Consider the following 26,066-nt stretch of genomic DNA (forward strand, 5'->3'; position numbering starts at 1 on the left):
CAGAAGAGTTCTGAAGGTTAAGGGTTATAATCTGAATTTGCACAAATAAAGCTCCAAGTAAATGAAGTTTCTCTGTCTAACTGCAGGTATTAAAATTCAGAGGAAGTAAAAAAGTCTTCTCCACTGGGTACCTCCCCAGCTCCTGTTCAGCTCAGAAACTCCTGCTTTGGCAGTCTATTTTGCTGACAACATTTTTGTCATACTTTTGTTTTTGATGATCTGAAACCCTGAACTCATTTTAGACTGTTGACCAAGCAATTAAATTTAACAGGAATTAAATGTTAACAAACAGCTTATTGGAAAAACAACCTCCTGTTTTCAGTCACCTTGCAAGCTAGGGAGATTCAGGGGGATTTATTGCTGCTGCAGGCTGCCTCCCGCCCCCAGCCAGGACTGACATCATTGCATGTGAGAGGAGAGGTAAGTAATACAAGACTGGGGCTCTGTGAGAGCAATCGGAAATATTGAACTTCCAATCAAATTTTGCTTAAAAGTGAAGTTACCAACAGGTTAAGGGAGAGGCATGTACAGGATGCTTTCCCTTTCTGTCTTTTAACATGGGTAATATTTTTCCTCTTTGCAGAGTCAGAGAAATTGAAGAACTAAATAGCTCCATGGAAATTTAAGTCATCCCTGACATTATAAATTTCAAATATTACTAAGTATGAAGGTATTCCCTAAACACAGCAGGAGGGCATGTGGGTTGGGGGGTCGACTATACCCAAACTACCTGAAACGTTTGTTCCTTCTCAATGAAGGACAAAGTGTGCCAGGTAGCCGATGGCATTTCTAGGAGGGCAGGAGAAAACAACACAAGCAAATGAGGACTGTATTGCTGGCAAAATCAGATATTTTTAATTGGACAAACTGTTTCACTAAACCCTAATTTTCCTAAAGTTCATGACTGGATGTGGAAGTGAGTGGGACGTGACAGGGTCATGGATTTGACATGAGGTGGGACAACTGGCAGAAGCAAGGATAACTTATGCCAGTTGTCCCATCTCATGTCAAATCTACTCAGAACTGAGAGTAGATTCTTCTCCAGTTACAGCTAAGAGCCTTCTGTGATTAGGAAAATTCCCAGTGATGGCTTGTTAATTACATCTACCAACAGCGGGGAAGATAAGAGGCTATAAATAGCAAGAGTGGAAACTGCATAAGCTGTGTGTTTATTTTCAGATTTGAATATATTAACTAATAGCAAAATATACCCTCTAAAATTAGCATCTTACATCATTGAAGATATACGTATTTACAGAACTTTTCATCTTTACAGGATTGGTACAATGCAGCCATGTCTAAAATAAAGCTAAAAATCTATCTCAAAAATATAGATCAACAGGAATCTATTGAAAGGAAGAAAAAAATAACTGAAAAAGATACAGAAATAAATATTTAAATTCAATTTTCAGATGCTGCATAAAGGGCTAAGGAATTTACCAGAAACTGATTCACAGCAAGACTTTTTGAATGATTTAAAGCAACATTTAGGGAATGAATGCAAATGAATGGAGAAAGTAGTGCAGCTTCAAAATAACTAATCAAAAGTCTACGTTTTAACAAGTATGCTTTTAGAGAGTACTGATCACATCCAATAAAAATGTTATCTGTGTGCGTTTCTGAAGACACGTTGGATTCCTCCATCTCTTGTCATTTCTTAATATGAAGAACATTTCAGGAATGAAGACTGCAGCAAAATTTAACACAAAGACAACACTAAGGTAAGAGAACAGAAAAAAGACAAAAACAAGAAACAAAAAAAACATGTCCCCCATCAAACCAAGACAACAGAAAATCCCTGCACATCACTGCTGTTTCTTTTGCCCCTTAAATTCATTTGAACCGGTGTGTTTAGAAAATTTAAAAGGCATTATGGTTACTAGAAGGAGATGGCTTGTTTACTCAGCAAGTTCTACATGCAGTACTGAAAGCATAAATTCAGGGGAAGTTCATACAGCTTGCTGACATTTGTATAAATCTCATTAGATCAGCAGTTTGCTGGCAGAGCATTTACAGTTTCTGAAGCTGAGGAGTTGTTGCTTTTTTTTTCTCCCCTTTAACAGGTATGCAAATTGGACCTAGAAAAGTCCAAAAAAGGTCGGTATGTTCAGGAGCTTTGCTGATGTAACCAATGCACAAAGCCCTTTTTAAAAAATGGACTCCTGTCATATAGGGTAGAAGAGGAGAAAAGCTCAGACAGGTACCAGTCGGTACATTGAAGAGAGAAATGTCACTCATCCAAGTTATAACTGTACAAGAGGGGAAAAATAAGTTTCTTTTCATTAGAGTGTAAACCACAGACATGTAAGTAGCACAGTATTTTTATAAAAACACTGTACTCCTAATATTTTTAGTGACATGACCAAATTTGTAAGGAGAGAAGTGAGCCAGACACCTGTAATTCTGCATGTGTCATTATTTGTCTCAAGGCACTTTTCCGTGGCCTGAGGAACCACTGCCAGACCATGTTAGGGTATGTGTTGTAAATTTATACCACGTGAGAATTTGCCCCAAATATCACTAATCCGCAAAGAAAATCACCAAATAGCTGTTGCAGAACATTTGGATTGCCAATGACAAAACCCAGCCCTACAGCTCCACAGATTATTAAATATGGGCTGTCAAAATCATGTCATCCCAGTCACTGGTTTGACATTTCCTCTGCTTGAAGTCTGTTTCAGAGACACTCAAGATGTGCCAGAGTTTGAGGAATGCTAGTGTACAGCAGGTCATGAAAAGACGTAAGGAAACCAGGAAAGCCACAGCCAGAACCAGCTCCTCTTGTTGGGCTGGGAAGGGTCACCACGTTGGATGACTGACTTCCTGAGTCAGGCAGTGGTGCTCACACAACCCAGCGGGTAGCGCAGGAGCAGGGACAGCCACACAAATTGCTGTTTAAGCCACAAAGAGTCAGAAATACACCAGTGCATGCTGCTGCTGCTTGTTGGACATAAAGCAACACCAAATTTCAAATGTTAGTGGTACTTGGCAAGTGTGGCTTTGTATTATCCAGACACTCCAAATGTTATCTTTCAAATGCTAGGAAATACTATTTCTGCAAAAACACGGTGATGAATCTGCAAAGGGAGTTTGACAGAGGAAAACTTTTAGCCAGACATTAGATGGTAATGAAGAGACCAGCTCTTATTTAGCATTTACTGTTACCTGCCAGATGTACTGGTACAGCCAGACTTACTGCAAAACCAACAACGCGAACGTGAGGGCTGTGCTTTGGTGAGCCCTTCAGTGGCACTGCCAGTGTGTGCTTTATCTCTTATCTCATTCCCCTTGCTAGTTTAAGACTTCTTGACAAACTGAACTAGGAGACAAAGTTTTCTTCTTGTGTGTGTGTGTGTGTGTTTTTAATCCAGACAAGCTCCCCACCTAGCTGCACAATCACTTGTATTAAAAAAGCCGGAAGGCATCGATTCCTTGTAGCTTCTCCTCTGCGCACGCACACACACTACCCTGAAAGAAGCATAAGCCGAGAGAATCTCACAAACAAGCACTACAAATGTTTCTTAGAGGCTGTCATTGCTAACAGAAACAGATCACAAAAATGCTGCTGCCAAAGAAATCTTTTCATGCTGGGGGTGGAGAGTTTAATGCAGCTCCGATGCCAGCCCTTGTTTAAATAAATAAATAAACAAATCAAATCTTCCTTGTGTTTGATACCAAAGATCCCATTTTGGAAATATTTACAGTTCTCACAAAACTAAGCATTAGCTTAACGCTAAATTCCAGGGATGACTCTCTTAATAGCAAGAGCCTAAGACTTTTCTTGGTTACACTGAAGAAGTCAACTCCTTTTTAAATAGCTCATGGTACCAACAAGCTGATCGAATGCTCTCCGTTTGGCAGGCAGCTACATTGTCTTCCTATGGCTGTCCTTCTTTCTTCGTGTTTGTTCAATACCCTACTGCTGCCACAGTGAGCTAGGAGAATCACTATGCCTATTTTAAACCTTCTGGGAAAGAAAACAATATACTTAAAATACTACCAAAATTAGTGCCAAAACAACTTGTCGGAGTTCACTCAACTATGCAGCAAGGAAAACAGGGACTGAAAAGCAGAAAAATCAGAAAACTGTATCTTCCCTATGTTACACAGCTGTCCAACGAAGAGAAAGAAGGATACGCTGCAAATTGAGTCTTCTGGTAACTACAAGAAAGAATCTCTGGGTCAGGAAAGTAAATAAAGAAATTGCACATTTCTCACAGTTTCTCTTTATTCCACAGAGAGGCAGTTATTCACACTACTTGGACAGAAACCCTACAGGTTCTCCCCACTAAATTATGAAATTAATCTTCTCAGTCACTTTTCCTGTTTCACTGAAGACCAAACCAAAACTCTTCCACCAGGAACGTGAAGGCTTACTTGCAATTACACCCAATTACCTGGAGTAACGTCCTTTCAGTGAAAGTTAATTTACACTCCTGACACTAACAAAAGAATGTTCTAGGAAGTGATCTCAATGACCAGTTTTATTTCATGTGGGAGCAAAAGAAAGACAGGAAATTCTGCAGACATCTGTTTTCACAGAATGAATAACGTATCTAAACAATACTGCCGCTACTTTCCAGCTGATCGGTTTCTTTAGGCGACCATTACCTAGTAAAGTGCTAGGAGAGGATGCATTCCACATTATCACCTTACTGAATGTTTAGGCTTGCCTTAAAAGTAACACCTGAATCAGATTGATTGGAAAACTGTATCAAGTGCAGGGTGTCTGAAAGTCACCTAAAGGATCCAAGCAGAGTAAGGCCGAGTCGCTCTAATAAAGGGAAAAGAATAAAGTGCAAAACTATTGCAGAAGTAGGGTTTTTCTGTACGAGAAGCATCAGCCTTGGGGAGCAAAGCAGTTAGCAGAGCTAAGAGCCATAAGCTTCAGAACCACAGGCACTTCCAGTGCAGTCGTGGGACATGTCCTGGCTGGTAAAAACAGCCCTGAGTCATCATGTTATAGCAGATTCTGTAGCACAGTTATTTTTTTTTTTTCCTTTCTTCTCTCTCCTCACAGGAAAGAGAATGTGAAAGAAATGAACCAAAACATCCTGTGAGGATTTTCTCACCTTCTCTGACCCCATTGCATCTCTGCATTTCTCAAAGAGCAGGGAAAAGAGCTTGCAGCAGCCAGCAGAACAAAACACACTCCACTTTCAGACAAGATACATGAAAAACCTGCTGGTTCTCTCAGATCTATCTACCAGGATTAAGTATTGCTTTTGTGTTTATGCAACTGTGAAATGAGGCATTAAGATATGAGACATGAAGATGACTACCTCCTTGAAATTGAGGAGCAGTCCCGGTCTTCACATTTTCTAGTGTCCCTGCCCTAAGTTCTCCTTCCACACCCTCACTCCATTTACACATAACAGAAGTACTTCAGCTTCAATTTTTGCAATTCTGTTGACTGTAGATGTGAAGCATTAGGTTGCATTTACTTTTAAAGGGGTGCCTGTTAAATTGGCAATGCAGAAATACAGGCAAAGATTTTCAGATTCTTCCTTTACAGATCCACCAAACCCCAAATCAGTTGACAGTTTGAATTGTCAAAAGGGAGCTAAGAGCTGGTGCTCCCTTCTCTTTTCCTTAACTCTTTTTCTGAAGGCTCCTATATGCAGCCTCCCCAGCTCGCTACTCCAACTGTATGCCCACGAAAGCAGCTGGCCACATTTTTCATTCTCAGAATCCGGTCACTTGAGATTTGGGCGGGCAAGAATGAATTAAAATTCTGGCATCCAGAGCCACATCAGATGCAGGGCTGGGAGCTGCTGTTCAGTCAAACTCCCCCACACACAGGGTCATTTGCTAATGCACGGCCACATCCTGAGCACCCACCCAGGCATTGTTGGAGCAAACTGGTTACCGATTCCTGGCACGCAGCAGCGGCAGCGAGACGTGTGCCCAGAATATTTAAGGGCAGGCGGAGCTGGTGGCGGAGGATGAGGTAATGGCTCTTTCACTGTTCCAGGGACATTCGCACACAGCTACGCTGCTCATAGTGCAGCCTTTCAAAAGCTAGATTTGTTTTCAACATTTGGTAAAGTTTATCCTCCCTTTTAGTGGCAATAAAGGGAATCCTTATGCCCATATTTGAAACCAGTGCTCGGGATACTATTGGTTGAATTCTTGCAGTTATACGTTTCAGCTGTTCCTTATGGGCAGGACAATGTATGCTAATCAAAGAACCCATCGTGGAAGAAAGGAGGGGAAAAAAACGGGTCCTCAGGGAGAAAAGATAAAACATGCATAGAAAAAAAAAAAAACAAAACACGCATGACTTTTTTTTTTTTTCTTTGGGTGTTCTCAGTTAGGGCTAAATGTTTTTAGAAATAATGAAAGTCATACTAAGAACATTCTTCTCTGCTTACTAACTCCTCAGCATGTTAGAGGACAAGCTACATGGAGTGCTTTGATTTTAATTTTTGTTGGAACTGTCTATGGATGAATAATCTGCAGTCCAGATGTTGCAACAACAGTGAAGTCCCTTTCAGCATACACTCGAGGATGGCAAATGGCTCTGTTGCAAAACCCTTAAAAAGCCTCCTGCTTCCCCTTTCCTATTCCTACTGAATCTTTCAAAAAAAAAGTCACAGAAAAATAAATTAGCAAAGATATTACAGCACAATTGACAAAAGAAAAGAATCAGTTCAAATGTAAAGAAACCCAACTCAGTTTGATTTGCACCTTCTTTCTCTTACTCGATCTGCACTTACAAAGCCCAAGATCATTAGAAAAGTTTCCAGTAAGCTTTCAACTTAACATTCTAAGGGGTACAGTCTAAAAATACACGTTTTCAAACCAGACATTAGAATGCTGAAAGAATGACACAAAACCTAAAAAATACACAAAGCGTGTTCAGCATCTTGAGCAAAATTCATTAGGCATGTGATCCGTGTAAATGCAGAAACAAAAAATTAGTAGACATCAATATTTAAACTAATGGCTAATTGTAAAACTTTATTTTTTATTTTTAATAAAACTGGACAATTTTTATGGATTTCAAATAAAGAAAATGTTTGCGGTACTTTCTGAATGTATCAGTACTTAGGAATCAATCTCTATCCACATATAAATGAAAGATACACCTTTGCTGAACAGTTAAAAGTCCTCTGAAAAGCTCATTGACAAGTCTGCCTTGTCACAAATAGTACATTTGTATCCTCTCAGATTTCCAACAAGAATTTCTCTACAAATTGTAATTTATAATTTTTGTATTTGGTATAATCCCTCCAGCACTTAGCGAATTCCTCTCGTATCTGCTTAGTGAAATAAAGAAATACTTGAGTTAATATTCCAAAGAATATAGACATGCTTAAAAGAGACTGCTCCTGGAATTAATATTCAAATCATAACCCTAATGATTTTTAAATTTTAAATAAAATCATCACCACCATGAAATAAATAAAGCTGGTAGGTCTTTCAAGATTTAGAGGTCAAAAGATCACTGGGTAATACAAGCAGTAACTCATGACTTCTTAGCTCCATCACTAGCACACCTCTGAGAGAATTCTGGAAGAGTGGGAGCCTTGATAATAGCCTGTTAGGAAGGAAGTTGCAGAAAAATCTTCAAAACAGTAAGCTGTAACAGACTGGGGACACAAGGAGAACAGTCCTCTATCTGTACAGCCAGATAACTGGCAAGGAGCCAGAGTTACTGCCACCAAAATGGTGGCATGAGAGCAGGGAGCCTGGCACTATTCTTCCTACCCATGCACAGCTCTGCACACGATTGCAATCTGCTGCTACTGACGGCAAAGCTGACCCAAGGGTAGGAGGTATTTCTTCAGACTGCTGAGGTTAAACCATCCTGCCCTATTTAATCTGCTCGAACCATCAGTGCACTGGTAGCAGAATGGAACCTGAATATCCTACCAGATTGGGCTGCAATAACTGGTAAGCCTGGTATTTCCAGACTGCAGTCAAAACAAACACGAGAATAAAATCACAGTCCTTTTTACTTTTTTTTTTTTTTTTTTTAAGCAGCAGTCAAAAGCCCTCTTGAAGCCTTATTTACAAGCAAACTAGTCTCAAAGTCTGTATTTGCATAGGCAGGGTTTGAAGCCTGCAAAATAAACCTTTCTAGGTAGTGTTTTCCTTCTGCCTGTAAGTGAGGGATGGTTTCCAGCATCATTTCTCCCAGACTACATCCCTTTCAGACTGCACTGAAGAAAATGCCTAATTCAACACAGCTGGCCTCACCAAGCTTCCCCGGGAGCCCTTGAACTCCGGGCACGCACCTGCAATCCTTCCCTGAGGAAGTCAATGAATGGTAACACACAACCGGACACCCTATTGACAGAGCCAAATCACTACTGCCATTCAAAAATAGCAGCACATACAGAAGCTGTTACTTAGTTGCACATTATTTGGCAGAAATCATTCTGTTTTAGGGATACTGTATATTCTAGTATACTGGGTACCACAAAACATCCTTAAAAATGTGTGTTTCTTTAATCAACACTAAGGCTGCAACTTGAGTGCCACGATTTAGATTGGAACAAATTCCATGATCAAGTGATAAAGCTCCTAGAAAAGTGCCTTTCAGTTACCTATGTTTTCTTCTCTGCTGCCTTTCTCTCCTTTCTCCAAGGACCTCTGAGCTACTCAAGTTTTGCATAAAATGCTGATTGAAGTGAACCAGACCACCAGTTGTGCTCGACTTTTACACCACCCATAACTGGCTATTCTCATAAAAGGCCTCTGGTAAGAGAACTGCTCTCTGGCTTCTGAAAGTTATTACTGTAATCGGAGAGACAGAAAAATTACAAAGCATCTGTTGAAATTTCAACTGTGAGGATAGTGACTTTCCATGTTTTTGAAAACTCTATTCTTTCAACACTCCTCCTGAACAAAGCAGAAGTATTTACTCTACTACAATTCGGGCACTTCTTTAAGTTTTTAAATTCTCTGCATTTCAGCCGACCACGTACCGAAAAGAAATATCACAATTATTTGTCAATTAATGTTTGGGATCTTAATTTGCAAGAGAGGTTTCAAAGATGCAATGAAATTAACACAAACTTGTTGTAAAAGACATCCCTAAAACTTCCTCTGGTGGATTTGGAAAAAAAACCCTCGTAAGAGGTAGCTTCACAGCCACTTCTTTCAGTTCTGCCGTCCTTCTGCCTGGGCGGAGTGCACGTCCTCCCGGGAGCTCACTGCCAAGACCTGCACTCCTCCCTGTTTTATGATCGTAAATGTGTCAGGAAAGAGGACACGATCAAAAGACATCTAAAATGGGTCTGCGGCATTGACTCCAGCTCTGAAGAGCATACTAAAAAAGCATCCAAACACGGGGCTGGCGTGCAGCGGGTCACATGGGAGGAGCACAAGCAGTTTGCAACACAGGACTGTGCGTAGGCACCCCTCTTCTGCCCTGTCACGGGATAGAAACTGGGAAGGGTTTGCAGACCAGCCCATCTGACGTGCAGGCCCGCTTCGTGGCCCGTCTCTTGGCAGGTCGGGCAGTCATCTTTCACATTGTTCTGGTTGTGAAAGAGCATTCTGCCAAGAAACCAAAGTCTAGGACGAGACTTTCTTTTCAAAAGATGTTTGGACTTCTAAATGCTGTGACATACCTCACGTGCTAAGGCCAATGGGCTGATGTTACACGCCTAATGCTCAGAAATTAGTTGAAACTATGGCAACTGTACAGCACGTACCTAAAAGGAAAAGGTACGCTCCGTGTTGAATAGATCATAACCTGCAAACCCTGGCAAGTGCCTGAACCCAGCCTCTGTCCCTTCCGTTACCTCACAAAATGCAATTCGCAGTCTTACTGATACACTCTTACGAGTCTCCTGAACTTTTTCAAGAATAAAGCTCTGGAAGCTTCCCAGCTACCTTTTGAGAAGAGCTTGCAGATTCATGCTCCATCACGTTCTGTGCTGGTTTAATGCCTGACATTGTGCAGAGAGGAACTGAGTTACTGAAATGTCACAGTCTCTGTAGACTTGAAGAAGAGCCATAATCAAAAACAAGGTACACGGGATATTTGGGGATTGTCTGAGCTATCAATAGAATCAGAGTGACTCACCCAAAGGTCATTAGACTCCTCACTTCTGTATCAATCCTGGAGATAAAAACGCTGTGGAGGAGTGAAACAAGCATGCAGCCAAAGCTCAGGCAGGGAGGTGCTGCCCGGAATTCTGCGTGGTGCTCTGTGTTAGAGCTCACTTCTAACAAATTGCACATCACCTCACAACCAGCCAATATATATAACAAAATTTATCTACTCTCTTTCAGGTCCATGCCTCAACATCACTTAGATGTATTTCAAAGAACAGTCTCTATTCTTTTATATTCTTGATGTTTGTTTTTCACTTTCAGCCTCCTACCGATATGACATGTGACATCTGACAATTTCCAATGCCCTCATTCATCTCCACATGGTGCTCGAGCACTTTTTCCATTCACCCTTTTTTCTTACACCCTCCTGCAATTGACTCAAAGGACTGTATTATTGAGCTCGAAGTTCACTGATCATTGACTGCTGAAGGTTTAATTACTATGTAAAAAATGAGCAAACACCAAGTTTTCTAAATGTCAGCCAGGCAGTTCCAGCACCTTCCTCCCCATCCCACCTGCTGCCAAGGATGTTAATGTTTTCGAACCTTCTAACGGAGCCTGCCTGGCCTACTTCAAAAGCTTTAAAAGCTGCAAAGTTCCTCTGACTTCTTCCAGTTAGTTAAAAGCTATTAACTTTTTACAAATAGTTAAAACAAGCCTGAAAGCTTTCACAGTCAAACCTGACTGATCTGTACTTAGTATTGTAATGCACAGCCTCAGGTGATGGCATCTAAAAATTTTAAATATCTCAATGTTACAACACATTATTATATGATGAACCACTGATCTATTAATCCAAACAACACAAATCACAGCACAGCTAGCCAAAAGTGAGGGCTGAACTCATTCAAGCCGTAGGAAACCACGAAGCAAGGTCTGCGGCAGCACACCAAATACCTCCTAGCTCTTCAGAAAGCTACAACATTTTCATAGAGAGATCCTGAAGTACTCTGCAGAGAATTTTTAGAAAAACAAACTCTACAAACAGTAATGTGAGCTGCCAACAATATTTTAAAGAAAAATAAGAACAACTTCTGGCACTTAGCATCTTTCATCTAAGAGCTCTAAGGAGCTTTATAAGCAGTAGTACCAGAATAGGTTTAAGATTACTGTAGCCATTTAGGGCAAGGAAGTTGGCACACTAGGTATCAACCAAGAGGTGAAGGAAATCTAAAGATTTCTCATGCCAACCACTTAGCCATGTTTATCTTCACATTATGATAGTTCTAACAAGATCTGTGTAACTCCTGTCATGTGAATGCAGAGATTAAGTAGTATATTTTCTGTTACCCTCTATCATAATATTCAGTTTTCTACTAACACCTGGCAGCATCCAAGGAAGAAAGTATTTAAATGAAACATAAATTTATAAGCTATTCTATAGGAGCTTTAAACAGCTCCATGCATGGGAAACTTAGCAGTCAAAGGTGGAAATAAATATTTTGTGACAATGCGGTACTCCATATATCTACTCAGTGTAAAAATATTCAGCAAAAAGTTTTTTAGTATCAAAGTTTTGATGAAAATCATTGAACAGGTTTGAAGCCTTGCCTGGGGTAAACAGGAAGTTCATCTTCCACTGCTTATCATTTTTAATTCCCACGTGACATGTTCTACAATACCTACGTGATTAGGGCAGGAGAAGATTTTGTATTTGTTATACCCACAAACAAAAAAAATGGATCAGAAGTAAACAATCATGTTTTTGCCCATGAAAGGAAATTTATTTGTCTTCTTTAACAATTTACTACTGTTTATATATTTATTTATTTATTTCCCCCCTAAAGCTGTTTAACTATGAAGATGTCAATTTGTAAATACTCTAACATGAACAGCCACCATGAACAGACAAATCAGTTATTTGATCTAGGTGGCCTATTAACATGCCTCTGATTTTCAGGGATGTATGTATGTATGTATATAGTGTATTACTTCTTTAAAAACCTCTATGAAAACACTGGGGTCATTTTTTCCACTGAAAAGCGAGTACCACACTATCATCTTACTTACGTGATGCAAGTAAAATGTTCCTTGTTCAGTGGCCATTTTTCTATCAAACACAAAGAGAAAAGGGGGAAATGCTGTACTTACTTGTTAAAAAGGTTTAGTCCAATCCTATAATGGCGTTTCCTGATAATATCATTACTGAAGGCAGGCGAATCCCAGCTGTTACGAGTTTCTTTGTGGTATGTTTGTTTGCTCAAGGTTTGCTCCCTTAGACTGTCTCTAGAAGAAGATTCTGAGCTGCAATTTATCGTATCATTGGAGTTGGAAGTGCTGTTGATGCTGTCATTGTCTCCATCAGAATAATCAGACTCTGATTTGCTTTGCCTGTTTGCTGTGCCATTAATAGCTAAATGACTATCGATAGGCCTAGGCCGGTGTCTTGCCTCCTGTTCCTCTCGGGATATAATCTTAGCAGGAATATTGTGAGGGATATGTTTTGGGCTTCCTTGCTGACTAGTGATTCCTCGGTCATACGCGTTTTGTCTCTTTAACGAACCCCTCTCTGAGCGGTCGCTCAAGTCCACTGAGCTGTCGCTGGGCGGCTCTATAGTTAGCAACGGTAGGTGATCCATTCTCATCCTCTGCTCCTGACATTCCAGGGAAGGGGTGCTCCTGCAGCTCGTATCAGTGTCTATCTTATCGTCCTTGTGGGTCATGGACCAGTACTCTTGAGAAGAGTTCACTGAGCGGAGCCTTAAATCAGATTCTGTGCTAGATGGTCTGTCAACTGACTGGGAAAGGGGCAGGGGTGGAGATAACTCCTCCTCATCGATATACAACGTAACATCACTATATGAAGCTGTCATCTCATCAAGCTTCCTGTGATCCACGTTGTGGATTGCTGGTTTAGTCTGAGCACAGCTATCCCTTTCCAGTTCACGACTTCTGACCGGATCTGGAGTCTGGACTTCATCAGAATGGAGACTACGGCAGTTCAGCGCATCATCAATGGACTCTGCGAGGGATTTCACTTGCCTGGAAAAAGCATCCTCCAGTTCCGTTATTGCATCGGCGAAATCAGTAGATGTTGCTGGAGACTTCATGGTAGCTGACTCTCCAAGGTCACCACATTCAGATTGCACCAGAGATCCCAGCTTTGACCCATCATTTGTAACAGAAACTTGTTTTCCTTCAAAATAAGAGCTGTGGACTTTCTCAGGTCCTTCAAAGGAAAACTGCATTCTCATATTGGACAGTACAATGCGTCTTGACATACGATTTTCAGACATAGAACTTCTAAGACGCTCAAAATTTTTGTTCATCTGATACTGGCGAAAAGCTGTTTGTATGGTACGAGCAGCATGTCTAGTTATGAGACGGCCTCCATATTTCCGTTCTAGCATTTCCACCTGTGAAAGGGTGAAACACACTTACTTTTAGCTTGATGCATGTTACAACAAGGCAAATGCCTTTAAAGTATAATAAATATATATATATTGAACTTTACTTTTCTGGAATTTTTCATAGTGCATACTGGTTTTGAAATTAAAAGCTCGAAGCTCTAAACTAACCACTGCACAAATAACGAACCAAACATTTGCAGAGTCCACCACAAAAATACAGACAAAAACATAGCTCTGTGAACTCTGTCATATAAAACTAAGGTGCTAGCAACTTGTCTGTGTTTAAGTGTTGGTTTTCACATATTAGCACTGGCATGCCCGTGTCAAAGCAGACCGGATAGCACACTGATGCAGCGTAATGCAGTCGTTCGTTCTTCGAAGGGAGAGCTTTTCTGAACGTGAAATACAGGTACACTGCAAATTGTCATATTTTGGGACCAAATTCTAAAAGTGGCTGTCACTGTTCCAGGCATGTATCATGTTCTACATGAATAAAAAAACAGGTAGCAGAGTTTCACTCAGGCCTGATATCAAAGCAAAACTGAGCCTCTGAGGCCAGACACATCCAGAGAAGTTGCTCGGAGAAAATATCCACATCTGCAGTCTTCCTCAAACCAAGAACATATTTTTCAGACTTTCTAAAGACAAGTTCAAATCTATTTTCATTCTTGTAATTACACTCAGAGTTGCCAGTGTTTCCAATTAACAGAATAAATATGCAAAATAAATACATTATAAATGCTATCAATTTAACCTGAAAATGACATGTCAATGCTTTTGGAATACTCATTAGAAATTTTCAGACCTTTCCTATGAAAAGCATCACTCATTTAATAAAAAACACTGAATTAGATTAATAACTAGCTTTAATTACATTTTTCCCAATACTTAATTACTGTTCCCCTGATTAGTCTTTGCTGGATCCATATTATTCGCAAACACAAAATGCCCATGACAAAACAATATGCTTAGTCCCACCCATACAAACACCAGTTTTCTAACAGTGCTTTTGTGCAGGTCCAGGCAATTTTCACATATTTATCCAACGAATCAAAAGTCCCTTTTCCTCTCTCACAAATCCAGGTACCCTTCTATCATTAAATATAATTCTTTAATTACTCATCTACATGCTTGTGCACACAAACCCCCCTCCCTGCCACATGCTTTGGAGATCTCTCCAATTAGTTGTTAAGTTCAGATATTGATGTGCAGAGCAGCATCATCCTCCTTCTGTGGGAGGAACTGAATGCTCCTAGTCCACTGTCTACCACTCAGAAATTGTTGGAAAAGTATTTCTTTCAGTGCTATTGACAGGTTCAGCAGTTCCCACTCCCCTGCCACATTAAAGATTACCTTCTTTTTGGCTAGGTTGTTTTTAGATGCAAATCATTGATATTTTGTTGTTGTTCTAGGTGCAAAAATTATAACGCACGATTATTGGCATACCTGTGGAGAGCAACTGCCCCAGTGGGCACACATCAGGATTACTGCTGAGGAACTGCTCTTCTGACCACATCAAACTCCCTTCTTTTAACTGAACTCAAAAAGCTGGGACTGATCTCTGAGAGAGGATTCTGAACATCTCAGAAAATTTACCTCCAATGTGTCCTTAAAATTTAGCCTTTCACCCCAAATGGAAGTTATATTACCTATTGCACATGTCTAAGAGGCTATGAGGTTATTTGTAAGGAATTCTGAAGGTGAAAAAAAAAAAAAAGACTAAGAACTTCTATCACAACCCTGCCACTCCCAACACACATTTGCTACCAGTTCTATCCATAGAATACATTAGGTCAAGTGCATTTAAATAAATGTAAAAAATTATTTTGCTGGACTAATCACAAAACAAATGATGAAAATTAATAAAAAATAAAAAAATGAATTATCTGAACATTATTCTTGTAAGTAGGTTGTTGACATTCATGTTTGTACAGAAAATGATATCATTGACTATCATAAATCAGGGGAGGGTTGGTGGGAATTTTAATTGCAAGTATTTTGGAACTTGCCTACGTGATTTACCAGACCAGTGATTGATATTTCTAATAAGTTCTAATGCACATTTAGTGCACGTTGCTTTTAGGTAAAGCCTTGGATATTTTCCTAAATAGCTTAAGTATCTTCTGAGATTTCAATGAGAGCATTTTCAAGAGCAGTAAGCAACTCTTAGGTAGCAAGCTTCCTTTATGTATCATTGTCACTTTTTCATTCTGTGGGAGTCCCTGGACAAATACAAAATAACATCTGCAGTCCTCATTCTCTGTCATACTGGCATAAAAGGACACATGGAATTAGCCTCTGTGGAATATCTGCAGTGCAGGACACCTCTTTAGTAAGCCTAGTGCTCTGTATTAATCTCTCAGGCAACATCTAGCATAAAAATGCCAACGGTAGAAAAGAAAGTAACATTTTAGATCTCACAGGGAAATCAAATTTAATACCAGAGCTGGCATAAGCTAGATCAAGAATTAGGAACTTGGTATGGGCCCAGTTTGATACAGAATTAGGTGAGCATAAAGGCTAACCTAAATCCAATTTGCTATCCCAAATACTGGCTTCAACATTAAGTCAGAGCTCGAGCTTTGATCTTCCAGGCCTCTCTGGACAACATTATATGCCTCTCCAACCTGAAATTTCAGAACAACAAACAGATTGCAAATGAAAATTAGCCCCTATGAATTTCACTAACGATGAATGAGTGGTTGAAAATCGGGAGTAGTTTGCTTCCTGCAGAATCTGCAGAATTTTGCCTGCTTTCCCATTGTCCATCTTAATGTACAAGTTGGAGGGACTATGCACTGTACCATGATGCTTCACAGCACATAAAATACTAATACTGTGGGACAAGAGAAATCCAACAACAAAAAAAAACACACATATGCATTGGTGCCTTGGCTATTGTTCATCTATCAGTAAAATCCAGTGCATCCTTACGGTAGTAAGGTATTACAGCACCGATTTCAATTGTTAGATATGGAAATCAAATGTTGAATATGGAAAATACATGGCAATAAACATCTTTCAAATAGGACTACATTCAGAATAAAGCTTAAAAGGAATGTCTGAGGCTGACTGACATTAACGTATTGCAGAAACGCCTTATTAGGGACAAAGGCTTTGAATATTTACATAGCCTGCATCTAGTTCTTTGTAAAGCATATGGGAGTATGTGGTTGGGTAGAAACTAATTAAGACCCTGAGTTCATCCCACAGACTTGGGAGAATATCAGCAGTAGTAGGCTCTTCCTTTCCTTCAGGAGCAACAAAGATATCCAGATTTCAAAATGACTGATTTTCTTAGAAAACCATTTTGCATTTTTACATTCTTATAAACAGTACTAGTCTCAAGCATGAATCACAGTTCCTGACAGTTTTTACTTTTAACTCTATTAATGTAATTGTTGGTGTTCTTTCAGGGGGTAGGACATGGAAAGAGTTTAGAAGTTCAGAAATGCTAAGTTGGTTGCAGGGAAAAAACCGTATTTTCAGTATTCTAACTGAAATGATGCTGCAAAAAGATTTTTTTCCCAGCTGACAAACACATTGACATTGTCATAAATGAGGTTAAAAATAATAATAATAATAAAAAAAGCTCAAATACCTGCTTATCTTGTAGGTCTGAAGAGAGTTCATAGCTCTCAGAAAGTGATCTTGACCTTTTAATAGCTTCTTCCTCTGCTTGTTTTCGTAGTATGGATGTCGAGTGCTGAAGTTTCGGCCTCCGAGATCTCTGTTGTCCAGGGGAGACGGAATACAGCCCGTAAGCAGAATGCTCGTAATGGTCTGGGCTTATAGCTGAGCTGTGTGTTATCGGCCCTTGGTGGTAAGCTGACGGGCTGTCCAAAGACGTGCCAGTTTCACTGCTTGGAGCTTCACCCTCAACACTAGACAGACAATAAAAAGACAGGAAAATCCTCAGGTGAGTACTGTATACCAAAATCCTCTGTAAACAAATAGCACGGTTCTGCTTTTTTATGCTGCCATCCAGCACATGTTACTCATATTCATAGTTATTACAGGGTAATGACGTCAAATACCACAGTTTTCATTTAAATTTAAGCAAGTCTCTATTATTTTTTTAAGAGGTCACCTTCAGAAGGTTAGTCAAGCAGAAGAATGGAGATTTCAAGCATTGTTTCACTTTATACGTGCTAAGTAACTCACTTAGCAACTGCTGTGTAAAGTAAATGAAAACACTTCATTTCTTAGAAGAACTATGAAGAAGAGCTACTACGTTTCTCAAACCTAAAGTTTAGAAAAAATCACTACAACAGAAATCTCATTTATTTATCTGCTAGTGAGAGATTGCTCCCTTGGGATACTTTTGGCATGCTTTATAGTAAAGCATCCCAAGGGATGGTGTTTCTGGCTAATGAAAGTAAAACAGTTCCAGGTAGGGAATACACAATAGGAGCTATCTAGCAAATGAAATGCTTTCTTTTCACATTAATGCTGCTACTGCTATGGAATAAAGAAAAAAATAAAACCTTCATATTAAAGGGCTGCACACAATAGGAAACATTTTAAAACTGAATCCTAGTCAAGCTTTATCTTGATGCACTGATAACTTTTTAATGGTAATTTTTGTTTGATATTTGCAGCAGCACGTTCTCACATTGCAATAGTGTACCTGCTCCCTTCCACAGTATCTCTTGTTCACATTTCACATAAATTCTTACTACGTGCCTCATCCTTTGTACAGAGAGCACTGATAGAAAAAAAAATATATATATTTTTTTAATCACTCAAAGACTTAGCAAACACTTCTTCACGCATGCATAAACATCAGTGCTTGCAGTACTTCCCCTACCTTTTGTTCTAGGAACAGGTACATCAAAACTCTAAAGGCATACGCAATTCCACATGCTCTCACAGCACCTTCTGTTTCACATACTGCTTTCATTCACATATATACAAACATAAAAAATAAAGCCCTTCTGTTGTCTCTCGGAAATGAAATGCTGTGATCCTCGCTACACACACATACCACAGCAGTCCCTTCAGCAGTTCAAAGTACGGAGCGACTTCTGAAAGAGCACTCTGCACCGGACTGCAGTGCCAGCAGAGATCAAGGTTAACGCTGTCAGAGCTCTCCTCGCCTGCACGCTGTGTACTTTTCAAAGTGCGGGAGAAAAAAGACCCTTCGATTTCTCAAAACATTTCTATAAACACGTAGAACTGAAGTTTCTCTTTCTTTGCCCATCAAAATATGACTCTATCCAAAAGGTATTTTCAAACATACTTTACCCGAGCTGGAAATATTTTCAGTCTACACACATCACTTTTTCCAAAAAGGAAGCTGACAGGAAACAAAATCCCTTTTGCTCAATGACACAGATGGCTTTTAACTTAAAAATGATAAATTATCATTTTGCTAGTGACATTGAAACCGTGTAACCACCCATTAAAAACAAACAACTTTTTCTCTCTAAAGTAGCCACTTCTTAAACTTATACTATTCTAAAAATGCTTTGCACTCTCTCTTTAAATACTAAAACATATTCCTCTGTTCTTCTGCTGAACTAGGAGGCCACACTATTTTGTACATCCCAGGTTCCTGATTAAAATCCTATTTGTAAGAACTTTTCATACACACACGGTGAATTTGTTTTATAATCCAGTCTAAATAAATAGGAAGTCAGGAATTATCAGCATTTCCCCCTTCTTAGGATCCGTGACTTTTTTGCCTTCCCCTCCCCTAAACTGTAACCTATTTAATAATAACCCTGCCATGTTGATTACAATCTCACATTGACATCTTAATAATGATACCCTCAACGGATCACTTAGCCTTTCCTCAGCAGAGGTAGTACTGCCCTGATCAGGAGAAAAAAAAGGAAGTGGGTCTACCCAAGGTTCTGATTAAAGCTAGGGGTTTCTTCTCTGTTTTTAGTTTTCTTTCATACTTTTTCCAGGCAGAAATATGAGCCATGAATGAGTTGTGCTGCTTGATCTTGTTTTGCTCACAGGCCTATTCCCTGCCATCACATGCCTGACCTTTGAAGCAGGGAAGTAATTATCTTTTACAACATGCAGCCTCCTGCACAGCAGTATGGCAGCCCTTTAAAGCAATCGGGAATGCACAACTGCTACTGTGTACTGAGGGCTCTTTCCCATGCAGCCTTCCTCGTCCGTTAATTTAAGAAGAGCTGAAGCTTCACACCAGTGATTTCATAAAAATGCAGCTCCAGTGACAAAGAAAAGCAGCTCGATTTCTTCTTATTATGACTTTACATATGTTTGGAAAGGAAAAATATTTCAAGAAATATTACTTGCGTGGAGTTCTGGTGCTGGCAAAAGATGATCGCTCTGCTATGGAGGAAGTGCACGCAGAGCATCGTGCAGCAGGAATTCGCCATTCACAGTGACCCTGTCCGTGTCTGTTTGAAGGACTGTATGCTCAGAAGGGTACCTTGGCTTCAAAACAGAGCCAGTCACTGCAGGGTTAGCAGCTTCTTTTGTCTACCCTTGCACTAGAAAGGCCAACAGACAAAACCATCAGGGACTCTGTTCCTAGCTCGCAACACTGGTAAGAGTCAGTCCCCCTATGGCTAGGGGACAGTTAGACACTTCTCCAGCACTACTTCCTCACATTTCCCCAGATGGATGAGAAATTCAGTACCTTACGTGCACTGCAAAAGCGGACAACAACATAACAACACTGACCCAGTCTCTAGTAGAATTAATAAGAACTTCTTAATAAAGGTCTCTGATTTGAGGCATCTGCCAGCAGCCATACACGTCCAGTAGAATTACTGATAATTTCAGTACTCAGAGAAACTTACAGACAAATTTGGTTCATCCCCCTGCAATTTACAACAGCGTACTACTAGGGAGAACAGCGATGCAGCAAGTATTCAATTTGGGAGAAGGCAGAGCAGTTGTCATTAACCTGTCATTTTTAAAACTTCACTTGCAATGTCACCCTCCTGCCTCAGCAGAAAGCAGAGATTCATCATTCGACAAGCTAGAAAAAGAAAAAAGTTGCTTGACAGTATTTTACAGAGAAACAGCGAATGGAGCATCTAAATGGAAATTAAATATTTTAAAATAATTAGTACTAATAACTTGACTTTGCATGAACAAAACTTTAAAACATGGTCATAGAAAAAACTTTGCTTCCTTGAAGATCTAAATCATTTTTCTGCAAGAGTGACCAGTACTGTCTGAAGCAGGTTCTTCTGATCAGAAATTGTCACAGGCAGTTTCTGCCTGCATAAACCTCAATCTGTAGTACTATTAAAAACCACACTGAATCAAGGAACAACTGGGAATATGGAAAGCTTAGAGAAAATGGAAGGAGACCGAGTATAGGATTTTTGACACATCCCAATGGATACGTACAACTACTGGCAAAAAAAACAGCTTAACTTTACTTTTTCTAACTAACATAAGCCAGTATTAAGTACCAAAAATAGATGGATTGAGCCATTATCTTCTCTTTTGCATCTGTGTGGCTTTGGACTTCCTGGAAGACCTGGGCAACACACCGCAAACACCTTTATATTTAAATGCATCAACTGAGGTGAGATACGTGCACGCACGTACGATCCGTTCTCTTCATCAGCAGGGCAGTGAGCTGGGGGTCCCCCGTAGGGCAGCGAGTTCTGTGTTCACCCGCGATGTGCGCTGAGCCCGAACAGTGCCATGCTCACCGCTCGCTGCCCTCTCGGAACCGGAGTAATACCACGTGCAGGCAGCGGCTGCCACAAAGCTGCTGCTCCAAGTGGCGTGCATAGATGTGAAAGCTGAGCAACACAGAACGTGGCTACATCTTTGGACTAAAGTAGCAAACAATAGATCCAAATGACAACATGTAAAGTAGAGGCTGTTGCTAACTACGCGGAGGTCTGTTTTGTTGGTGGTTGTTTTACAGGTACTTCCCACTATTCAGGTGACGAGTTTGCCTCAAGAATTACCTAACAAGAAAAAGCTCTGTCTTCCTTCTTCCGTCTGTCTACTGCCAAACATAGTTGCGTGGTTAGCCAGGACCAAACCAAACCACTCCTCTCTGGGCATTTCAGCTGCATGAACCTGGCAGGTCTTTCTGTTCCCGTGTCTCATTTTATAAGCTCAGATCAGAAGTTGTTACTTCTGATCACAAAGGCTGTAATTAATTGACCAGTAAACTAAAAACAGCGTCATATGTTAAAACAACATAGTTTTCAGGACATTTGAATGTTTAGTACATTATTTGTGATCTATTTTTCATTCTTATATCCGTACCTTCCTTTTCCTTCTGACCTTCTCACCAGAAACTGGAAAGAATGATGAAGACCTAAATTTCAGTAAAGACCAAACCCTGAGCTTTTCCACGAGTATAAATTTCCTAGTCCCACTGAGAATAACGGCCAAATGATCAGAGAAGCCACAAGTTTGCATCCATAGACACAAGCATTTACCTGTCAGAGGGACTATACTATGAAAGAAGCAGAATAATAACCAGAAAGAAGCAGAATAATAAGCAGAATAATAAGCAGAATAACCAGAAAAGCAGAAATTGACCGCTTACTGAGGCCCACTACCTTATCTTCAAAACTGCATGCATGTAAAGAGGAAGCTCAACATCAGAGGCACGGGATCGCTGGGTATTCCCATCCACCCCAGAAAGCTCACAGTTTGCACAGTGCAGCATCCCAGCACGTTTGCAGCACTAGAATACACAGACAATGAGAACATATGCCTACAGAGATCTTCCAAATGCTGAAGCCAGTACACTGTAGACTGTAGATTTTGTTTGGAACCAAAAGCAATTCAGCATGCTTCTAAATAATATAAATGCCAAACCCAAACTGCATGCAGTGTGTTAAAATAGAACCAAAAAACCCTCTGAGTAAATATTTGAGAAATGCTTTTACCAATAAATGCTCTCTGAAATCGCTGGTAATTTTCATCACTCATTCAGAATGGACTTTCAACAGTGCAATATAAAGACATGAAATTGAAAACAGGCTCCAACAACTGGATGGTACATTCATGAGAACCAATCCCCACTACATCCATTCTGTAAAAACATTGTTTTGGAAATAATGAGGAGTGTGACAGTATAATATGTTCGTGCTGTTACATCTTAAAGCTTTTTCCATAGTATTTTATATCCTTAAAGGAATTAACACAAATTCAAAGGTACACACGAAATTCATCTGAATGGTGGAAGGTATGTACAAGTATGAACACAAGTCTGACATTCGCTGCCAACTCACATTTTAGCTGATAAAACTACCACTCAGCCTTGCCATGGCACCGCACTCGCTCTGTTCTCGAGGAAACAGAAGGGCTTTAAAGCACAACTGTCGTACAGTCTGGGGCCAGAAATGGCAGTCAAAACTCCAGGCAGCCTGCATAACCTGAATTTGGGCTGAACTTAATGAAGTATTTATACATTTATTTGTTGCAATTGTGAAGCATTTGCCTGAGTAGTAGTAGTTCATTAAATTCTTCAAATTTATCCCTTCTCTAACTTTCCTGTTCTTTCATGAATTGATGTCATTTGTTCCCATCTTCAGGAAAAATGAGGATAAACCCGGTTCCCTTTAAAATGTATCTACTGAGAGAACAGTTCAGCAAGCTGGTGGTTTTTTTTTTGTTGTTTTGTTTTTTTTGGTTCCAGAAACATTAACAAGTTAACTACAACTAAAGTATCTAGATACCTAGGGGCTCAAACATATAATTTATGAGATACATTTAAAAGCAAAACAAAAAGAGTGAAACTATTTACATGAAAACCTCATTCCATAAATATGATTCCCAGTAAAACCTCTACCCTATTCAAAAATACATATCCCATATAAGTAGGCATGAATGCCCAGGAAGCAAGAAGTGCTATGCATCTGTTTTACACCAACTATATCTTTTTAAAATTTGGAGGTCAGAGAAGTCAAACTCCAACCATAGCTCCTAATTATAGATCCCCCCTTGACATGCATCCAAATTCTCTACCTAGCTCAAAGAACGCAGACCAGAAGTCGCCGTGGAACTGAGTAACAGACAGAAGCTCCATGGCAGCTGCCAGAGCAGCTGGTATGGCCAGACATTTCCAACACGAAGCCTGAAAAACACATCCTAAAAAAATGTTTAGGTCAAACCAAGGCATTCCACATAGGAACAAATCTCCACAAAAGTTATTTTCCTGCATATAACTTTTTCTTTATAAGTGCAACAAAGTCCGACTTTGAATGTGAAATTTTAAACCACAATTACAAACAACACACTAACTAAAACTATGACTCCCCATATGCAAGTTAATCTGAACATATACATTCATTTGACAGGAGGGTGCACCCCACTGCTTCAAAGCTGGCTTACATTTCAGTACCTGTGGTGCCTTCTACTATGAACTAGGAGGTGTATTTAATTAAAGCTCTGACGTATGCATTGTATTAATTCAAATTATTCTCTACAAAAAGTTCTTAATGTAACTTCATAAAATGCAAAACTAGCCATATGTAGCTCATACAAGCTAGTTTTTTTTTTAATACCTCCCCCCTCCTTCCAATATTCCCCAATGGGGTGAGAACATTTGAGCAGAAGTATGTTATTAGCACAATTTGGAACAGATTACAATCTGGTCCTTACTTCCATTTCTGTTCTGTACTGCTCTAGTAAACAAAAGTCAATTATATTAAGAACTTACACAAATCCCCAAACTCAATAAATGCAATAACATTAACAAACCAATCTACCTTCAAATATACACTGTCAAAAGTTCAAAGCCATTACGACGGACAGCAGTATTCACAGGCATTGACAAAAGCTTTGATCCAGGAAAGAAATATTGACCGACTTGTTTTACTTAGAACACACTCTCAGCTGTTTCTGTTAGAAACAAACGAAAACTTTGAATATACATCAAAGTAATGTCCCAGGTAATTCGTCTCACTGAAGTTATACATCATTGTACGAAAAATCCAGACAAAATTTGCATGTTCTCAGAAGCGAACACTAATAACCCCACCGCCCGATGCTGTCACGCTCTGTGGAACAGGCTGCCAGCAGCACCCAGCTTCAGTGACAGCACAGTCTGAGGACCACTGACAGGGCGCAGAGCAGCCAGATCCACAGGCAAATACCACTGTGTGCCCTGCAAACCTTCAGTTGCTTTCTGGTCCAAGTCCTGCATTTAAAGTTACAGAAAATTCCTAGCATCTGCTCACTTGGATGCTACAGACACTCATCAGATAAGCCTATAAAAGGTGCTTATTTTTTATTTTTTTAGAAGACATTTTGACCCACAACCTTATATGCTACTAGCAGTAGCAGAGAGCAGGGGAAGAACAATGAGATATGATTTTCTCCTTTCTAAACAGAATGTAGGAATTAATGCACGCTTTCTTCTGTAGCAGAGATGCACACAAGAAAGATGAAAAGAGAGCCAAACAGAAATTTACCCTACTTCTTCATTTAAGGGAACAACCTCTATAACAGATTTAAGAACTAAGAATACACTTTTGAAAAGAGCTTACTTGAGATTATCTTCAGCTTCCAGGGAGGAGAAGGAAGGTTAAATACCTCACATATCACCTTTGTCTAAGTCAAACAGTGGCAGCATGTTGGCTAGCAGGCATAAGTATCTACTACAGAAGGGTGAAAAACAAACCAACACAAAGCAAGCTCTTCTCCCAGTACCCACTTAATGCCTTATGAAGCGGATCTGCTAAAGGCAAAGATGTATTTTTTCTTTAATTGGCAGCTGGAAAGTAGCAAAGGAGCCTGACAGCATCAACGGAACTTGAATACAGGCTACAAAAGTTACCTTCTGTCTCAGGGAAAGACAGAGGATGCCATTCTCCGCTAAGCTGTGCTAATTATCGCACAACGCATATTTACTTAGCAGTGACCATATTCCATACTTAGAACTAAAAAAAAAAATGGACAAAGTAATATTAAAAGAAGACTACAGCAATATTTTGAGGCTTGTGGCAGGAAGAGTTCTTAACTTTATCACCACAATTTTAAGATTTTTTTTAGAGGTTTGTCTTTATTGTCTGCTGCTCTTCTTTGCGTGTCAGCACCAAACATTATACAATATCATCTATGCTTCAAAAAGATCTCAATCTGTGAAGGTCTACCTACTACTACGGGCTTTGCCTTGTTTCTCCTATGCAAACTCTTACAAATGGGAGAAGCTTTATAAATCTGTGGAGTTTCTCAATGTAACTGTGCTCAAATTTGACCTCAGCTACTTACTATTTGTTCAGATCTATCATTCAGCACCTTGAATCCTCTCATTCACCACACATGCTACATATGACATGCATTCAAGAGAGTAAGATACTAGAGCACGTTCTACCACTTATAATATCATGACATGACCTTCATACAATGCTAATTTTAAAGGGAAAGATTTAGTTTCTGCAGCTGAGAAAAACCTGATTTGCATGCACAGCTGAAGCAGCATTTGATACAATACAAAAATCCTTGGCGACATACAGCAGCCAGCCTCGTCTTTCACCTCTGCTGTGGCTTCAGCTGTTGTGTCAGCCAGCCAGAGGAAGAGGTGACACTGAATGACACCGCTGAGAAATCATCTCACTAACAATTCATTTCTGTAAGAAACTAAATACTAGTTTTCTCTGCCCATCAGGCCCCAGTGGATAATAGTCTACTAGATGGGAAAGAGTATGTTTATCCTATATATATACA

The 26,066-nt window shown here is 39.8% G+C and overlaps 1 protein-coding gene across 19 annotated transcripts in view; it reads right to left on the reverse strand.

Moving 5' to 3' along the window:
• IQSEC1 (IQ motif and Sec7 domain ArfGEF 1) overlaps nucleotides 1-26,066 on the reverse strand; it is a 342,853-nt gene that overhangs the window by 36,425 nt on the left and 280,362 nt on the right. For all 19 annotated transcript variants that reach the window (XM_038186147.2, XM_038186144.2, XM_038186149.2 and 16 more), the window contains 2 exons: nucleotides 17,026-17,308; nucleotides 12,166-13,430 (listed from right to left, as the gene is read on the reverse strand). In XM_038186147.2, the coding sequence (XP_038042075.1) occupies nucleotides 12,166-13,430; nucleotides 17,026-17,308 (1,548 nt within the window). The remainder of the gene's footprint in view (nucleotides 1-12,165; nucleotides 13,431-17,025; nucleotides 17,309-26,066) is intronic.

The sequence above is a fragment of the Anas platyrhynchos genome, chromosome 13, assembly GCF_047663525.1.
Source record: "Anas platyrhynchos isolate ZD024472 breed Pekin duck chromosome 13, IASCAAS_PekinDuck_T2T, whole genome shotgun sequence".
In the NCBI taxonomy this organism is placed as follows: Eukaryota; Metazoa; Chordata; class Aves; order Anseriformes; family Anatidae; genus Anas; species Anas platyrhynchos.